The following is a 6889-nucleotide window of genomic DNA, read 5'->3' on the forward strand; positions in this document are numbered from 1 at the left end:
CTAAACTTGTTATTTTTATAAGAATAGTTATTATTAATACATTTGGAATTGTGTATTTGAAGATGTTTGTTTCTTTCATGGTTGGACTTCAAGCCATATAGCATAAGTTGAGAACTAAGTAACACTTTCTCCCAAAAAAAAAAAAAAAAAAAAAAAAAAAAAAAAAAGTAAGATTTGATCTCTAAACTTGAATCTCGTGCTATTAAATCCCGTTTGGGTTTCTCTGAGGATGGAAACTCTCTAATTTGAGGTTGTCTGAATCACTCTTATCATTAATGACAATAACAAGTGTCTATTACGGAGTAGTGTTTTAAGATCTTATATTGATATTATAATTGTACCAACATAAGGTCTAAAATACCAACAAACCTATTGTTACTTTTGTATCATACATACATATGTTAGTACATATTTAAGATAGACTTGCAGCCCAAATTTAATTCAATATCTAAATCTTGATTGGATTTGAAGAAAATTTAGTTTGTGTAGGACTCAAAATCCAAAGGTCGGATTTTATTTTATATTGGATCATACTTGATTACTTGAGCAAAACACAAATTAAAAATCAACATTTCACCCCTACCCGTCTACCACTAATGATTTTGATTAGTTATCGCATTCTCAAAGTGGAGTTATCACTATGGATTTTATATCACCAGTTAACAAGTCACTGTTCAGATTTCACCTAAACGCCAATTTAAAACTTGAAAAATATAAACAAACTACGAATACGCTGCTTGGAAAGTTGGAATCTTGATGGTAGTGGTACACTTTGGATAATATACATTAACAATGGTTTGGGTCCTTTTGGAGTTACGAAAGTTGCATAATTACTAATTTATACCTCTACTGTTTATTCACTTGTATCGTCATACCATATTGACCTTTAACTTACTGAGTAATTGTCACTTTGACACTATTCACAATATTACATACTTTTGTTCACCTTGATCATTATGGGTTATTAATATATAAAAAGAAATCATATTCTTGTTGGATCTTATTAAATACAATATGAAGTCCCTGTTCTCATCAGATTATTTTCAATTCAGTTCAGCTCCTAATTTCCTTCTCTCATAAAATATTTAGTTCAGTTCAGTTCAGTACAATTCAGCTCAGCTCTAATAAGTTCAGTTCAGCTCAGCTCAGCTCTAATAAGTTCAGTTCACTTCAGTTCAGTTTAGCTCATTTAAGTCAATGAGAACAGGCCCTTCAAGTGTCAAAATATACGAGTAATATTTTACTTGTATAATTTCCACAGATTGACAGTTAATGTTATTAAGTGTAGATGACAAATAAGAACAACCTAACTGGAACAAGTAAGAAAAAACAAAATTACAATAATATCAGGTAAACATAAACGAAGTACTCTGTACTAATATCAAACAGAATCCTCGAGTACAAAAGAGTCGTTGAGATTTTCCATCAAACGCCCATGTGATAAATCACTTCAATTGACTTTCCGAAAGATTAGTTTTAAGAGAATGATAATACACTAACGAAGACCAATAATCATTTTGCTAAGAAATTTGATGTCGTAAAGTCGTATGAACACAAGTTTATTCTACATAAATAAACACCTGTAGAAAATACCTATCTATTAAGTTAAGCTAACACTAAAATTCCTACATAATCAAGGATTAACAAACCGCCGTTGTGAATTGCAAGTGTGAATATCACACAAGGTTATACAAGATGTGACAAACAGAAGAGATGATTTCATGGGCAGTCACAATAATTTATATATGGCAAGTAGTAATTAGTAGCATCTCATTGTTGCCAATCATCTAGGTTTCCTGTTCTTGGTTTCTAAGTTTAACCGTCGTGCATAGATTCATTGTGATCAGCTGAGCCATTCCTATTGTCTCCTTGGTAAGACGAGTATGTGGTACCTGAAGTGTGATAACCTTGGCCCCCGTAATTGTCCTGCATTCCTGTATTCGAAAAGTGTACGGTAGAAGCTGGTGGACCGCTGATTATGTACTCTGGTTTTTGTTTCTTTGGCTTCTGTTCGTGCTGGTTTCCAGCTAAGAAACTTCCTACCACAATCTGAAAGCAACGGAAATTGACAAAACTGCTGGTTAGTAGTGGCCCGAATAAATGCAAACCCTGGCCAAAAGAAAAGAAGTGGAGGTAATGTAGAAGTGGATCATGGTAGTACGTGGATCGGATGGTGAACTTGGTGGTGATAGTGATGATTATGGAAATAAAATATTGAATTGTGGTAACTTAAACCTGGTTTGCATAACAGAATAACATCATTTGGCATTACTAGGCAGAATTGCAAGAAATCCCATTTCCAAACTTTATTATTGTGTAAAATACTCATGTGTATGTCTATTATATTGGCAATGTTGAAGCAACGAATGTGATATTGAAAAAGTATAAACTTCATATGAAGGAAGATGGAAAATACCTGCACAGGACTAGCAGCAACGAGCAAACCAGCTACACCACCACCTACAACACGACCATCTGGGCTTGCGAGTGAAACACTCATCCCTCCTGATCTGTTCCTTATCCCACCACTCTCAGAAGGCATGAACGAGCCAGTTAAAGAAAGTATCTCAAAACGGCCCTGTTGAGACACAAAAGGTAACAAAAAGTGTTGAAGAGCTAGCCCGGGAGTATAAAGTTCGAGCATATAATAAAGTTGACATGCTGAGATCCTTTGGAATATCAATTTATATACTTCAAAGTAAATTTAGGATAACAATAGTCCATTAAGTAATCAAGCAATTAATTAGCATCATCAATTGATTGCTTAGTACAGTGGATCATTATTTGCTATGAGGAAAAAGTGTATAGCTGAACTATTATAAGATTTTATCATTTAAGGTTTAAAAAATTTAAGAAAATGTTACGAGTTATTCTTAATAGCAGATAATGACCCAGTATACAAGGCATGAACTAGGAGAAGAACATGAACTAAATTCAGAAAGAACATAACATAGAACATTAAAAATGAGCCTTGATTCATTTTTGGCTTTATAAGGAGTGATGTTCGCCACATATATTTGGCTAGCAATCCTTTTGAGCTTTGACAAAGTGGCTAGTAACCCTTTTGAGCTTTGACTAAGCTTTTAAAGGTTTTTTTAATAAGCCGAAGCTCAGAACAGAACAGTTGGCATAATATCATGACCAGAAAGGTTCATTTTGTTGAGGTGCGCAAACATTTTTAGGCAAAGTTGCTGAACAAAACATTTTACAAAACAGACAGATAAAGAGTGAGAGATCACTACATGTCTAATACATAAAATAAAATATGTATTGTAAAAGACTAAAAGTGATTTAGGAAAAGCTTCAAAAGTAGCATGTGACATTAGATGTTGCCAGATCATTGAAAAGGAAATAGTAGAATCTCTTTGCATAAATTTACAGTTATGGATATTAGATGTAGCACCTCATATGTCAATGTACCACCAGAAGAGTCAGGCTGCCGAAGTGTTACACTGGAAATTACGCCAATTGCAGATAAAATACATATAGCTCGAGGACCTTGCTGAGAAAATGATATAACCTTCATAGTAACATCCTGAAACAATCAGAGACACATAGTGTTAGTTACACAGGTAAGTGACATAAAAAATGGTGCACACAGTTCACTTTCATAACTTTAATCCAGGTAAATGAGAGTCTACACAAGCCAAAACAGAGCTTGTTCAAACTTTGCAAAGCCTGCACTATCTACATGATGCTGAAGTAGAAAGTGTTTTGCCAGGTAAGTCACAAGTAAGCAATGTAGTAGTAGTGGTACTTAAACACTTTAAAAAGGTATATGTAGTTTAAGCCTTAACAAAACTGATCAGCACGATGCATCGTTACCTCCAACCACCACCACCTTAGCCACCGAAAACTAAAATAATAATTCATATGCCTAATATCATTCTTTTCATGGTTCCTAGTGATCCTTAAGGACCACAACATAAAGAATATATGATAATTAACCAGAGAAAGGAGCTAGGTGCACCTTCACACTTTGACAAGTGTCAACTCTTTTCTTTTATCTTTTATTAAAAAGATGTGGACACTTGTCAAACAGTAAAGCTGGGGTTGCAACTAACTTCAGATATTTTGGTTTTGTGCTAATCGATTAAGATTTGCACTCTGGCAGTGAGGCTGCTAAGCCAGACCAAATGGATTAAGGCGACTACAAAAGAAAGCATTGCTGCGTTATAGCATGATCTTCTATTACTCACCTCACCAGCATTGACTGTAATGATATGAGGCGTGAAATTAGCACCAACTGAGCAAGATACCCATTCACCTGCAACCAAAAACATTAACTTTCATTACCAAATGAAAATACGGCAAAATATGTAAAACCATGAGCACATCTCAAAGGAATCAGGGCAACCAGCACACATCAATTATTTTAGATGCTCTTCAGTCAACTATCACACTTTATAAGCATTCAGCTTTTTATCCCAAAAAAAAAAAGACGGCTTCAACACTACTTAGCCATAGCCTCCTCCCCTAAGGGCAAAAGGCCTTATTGTATTTTTCGAAATGAACAATCAGTCCAACCCACAAGACCCGTACATATGAAGGTTACAAAAACTTACAACAACCATTTTGCAAATTGTAAGTATGTGGTTCCTTTCATCTCTCAAATAAATTCTTTCAACCGGTTATCCAAAGTCCGTCACATCATACCAAGTGTACAAATGAGCAAAGAACAGGATAATTTAGATACTTATAACCATGAAGCTCTAAAGGCGGCGTGGGGCTAAACAACAGCCTAAGGCATACGGAAACACACAACAGCAAGCAACAAAAAGAAATGCACAAACAGTATATTCACCACCCCTTTCATACCGTCATACCAAGTGGCAAAGGCAAAGGCAAAGCGAAGATAAGACACCCAATAAAGGTCATACATACCGATAAACTAAGCTACATATCCAGAAAGAAACCATTCAAAAATCTGAAAACAACCTCTGCTACCCCCCCTTCTTTATAAATCAACCATCTGTGCATAGACAGGTCACCTGACTAAGTTTAGGTTTTATGCAGAATCAGCAAACTTAGACTTTATCAAACCAATCATTGCAAGTAACCTTCCCACAACACTAACACCTCTTTTTATTCTTCTCCAACATTAAAGTTCTCACCCACATACACACGTCCTACAATCTGATTTATACTTCTGGAAGATTCCAAACCTAGGACACCTAACTACCCTCAGTCCAACAAAAAAGGTCACTAACGCTTCCTATCCGGTTGACCCATTTAAACCCACCACCCCCCTTAAAGATCTTATTTAGGGTGCATATATATACAGAGGTCCCACTTCAATTCCCACCCAATAACATAACCCATCTCAAAAATTTCATAAAAACCCTCATCAAACCCACAAAAGCAGAATTTGATACATCGATTTCAAGAGTTAGCGACCCTCACCGCGATTAACCTGTTATAAAATCGACCTATCAGGGTCAACCAAACATTTTCTCGCAAAAATCCAGGACACCACATGTACTAATCCTACCACAAAATTCAGATCTAATAAATCATATGACCCCCCCACAAAATATCAAAACCTCCAGCTCAAAAAGTCAGAAACACTACTCACTCCATCACATGCATAATTACAAACCCATCATCCAAATAAAACAAAATTAACTTCAAAAATAAACTTATTATTCAACATCAACAGTTTATCTAACTCATACATACCACTATTTTCAGACTCAAACTTAGGCTGAGCTGCTTGAGTGTGCTGGTGTTGCTTGACATTAGCCGAGGCGGCTTTCGCCTTCGGCGCTTTGCTCACTGGTCGCTTCTCGGCTGAGAAATCGATAACGTTGGCGGCAGCCGAGGCCGGGGCTGAAGTTGATATGGGTTTTGCGGAAAGAGCAACTGTTACAGCACCATCAGGTCCATATTTTCTTGGTCTTCCTCTTTTCTTCTTCAACCCCGGATGCATCTCTGTCAGCGCCACCGGAGACGGCGATGATCCGGCGACCGGAGTATCGCCGGAGTTATTTTCAATCCTAGGAGCTATTTGATAATCTGTTGGAGCATCTGACCCCACTACTGTTACTCCACTATTACTTCCTCCTTCCTTTGCTTCCATTTCATTTACTAATTTTTTTACAGAAAATTAATTTTGAAAAATGAATTTGAAGAAATTATTTATTTCCTTTTTTAAGAACTGCCCATTAAGTTTTTTTTTTGAATTTTTTCAGCAAAATAGAAATAAAACCCAGCTCTGCCAAAAAATAAAAAATTGAAAAAGCAGAAGGTGGGTTGTAAATTGTTTGATTTGAGTAGAAGCTAAGCTTGTTTAGTAATTAAAAAAAAATAGATTTATGGAAATAAAACATGGGTTTAATTTCCACCATTAAAGAGTGAAGATGCAAGGTCTGAAAGGAGCTGAGTGTATTTTTATTTTTATTTTCCAGAAAAATTTTGGAAAATAATTTTGGGTATTTTGAAGAAGGGGAAGAAGAAATATTTGGGAATTTTTGGTATGATGAAATTATTAGGTCTAATTTTGGTTGAGGTAAACTGGGTTTTATTGGTGAGAGATTAAAAGACATTGTTTTTTAAAAAAAAAATTGTCGGAATTGTGATTATTAATTAATAAAATAAATAAAAGGAAATATATTAATTATTGCATATTGATCATTATAAGTATAAAATAAATATTATATTAATTTGGCATAAAATAAAGAAAGAGATATGCGTTTTAGTTAAGGAAATGGGTTGGTGTCCGGAAATAAAAATAAAATAATTTTTGGTAAAGTTAAATTAGGTTGCCAACGCAAAAGGACATTTCTTGAGAGATAAGGATAAATAAAAAGCAGATCCACAAGTAAAGAACTTTAAATAGTAGTAATTGATTATGACAAAAATCAATTACTGATTTTATAATTAATTGTTA

The 6889-nt window shown here is 34.9% G+C and overlaps 1 protein-coding gene across 1 annotated transcript; it reads right to left on the reverse strand.

Annotated features, from left to right (window-relative positions):
• Positions 1-1503: 1503 nt before the first annotated feature.
• Positions 1504-6557, reverse strand: LOC145569053 (AT-hook motif nuclear-localized protein 1-like). Its single transcript, XM_081628429.1, has 5 exons — positions 5680-6557; positions 4200-4267; positions 3404-3535; positions 2417-2578; positions 1504-2049 (listed from the first exon to the last, which is right to left on the reverse strand). The coding sequence occupies exons 1-5, from the start codon at positions 6077-6079 to the stop codon at positions 1816-1818; spliced, it is 996 nt and encodes a 331-aa protein (XP_081484555.1). The 5' UTR covers positions 6080-6557; the 3' UTR covers positions 1504-1815.
• Positions 6558-6889: the final 332 nt, after the last annotated feature.

The sequence above is a fragment of the Chenopodium album genome, chromosome 11 (genome assembly GCF_948465745.1).
Source record: "Chenopodium album chromosome 11, dcCheAlbu1.1, whole genome shotgun sequence".
Classification (NCBI taxonomy): Eukaryota; Viridiplantae; Streptophyta; class Magnoliopsida; order Caryophyllales; family Amaranthaceae; genus Chenopodium; species Chenopodium album.

Excerpts from the sequence above, each read along its gene's own strand:
- LOC145569053 (XM_081628429.1), bottom strand. The coding sequence starts at position 6,079 with ATGGAAGCAAAGGAAGGAGGAAGTAATAGTGGAGTAACAGTAGTGGGG. Across the intron at positions 4,268-5,679 it reads GTTTGAGTCTGAAAATAGTG|GTGAATGGGTATCTTGCTCA; the intron begins GTATGTATGAGT and ends TTTTGGTTGCAG. Across the intron at positions 2,579-3,403 it reads GTGGTACATTGACATATGAG|GGCCGTTTTGAGATACTTTC; the intron begins GTGCTACATCTA and ends GTGTCTCAACAG.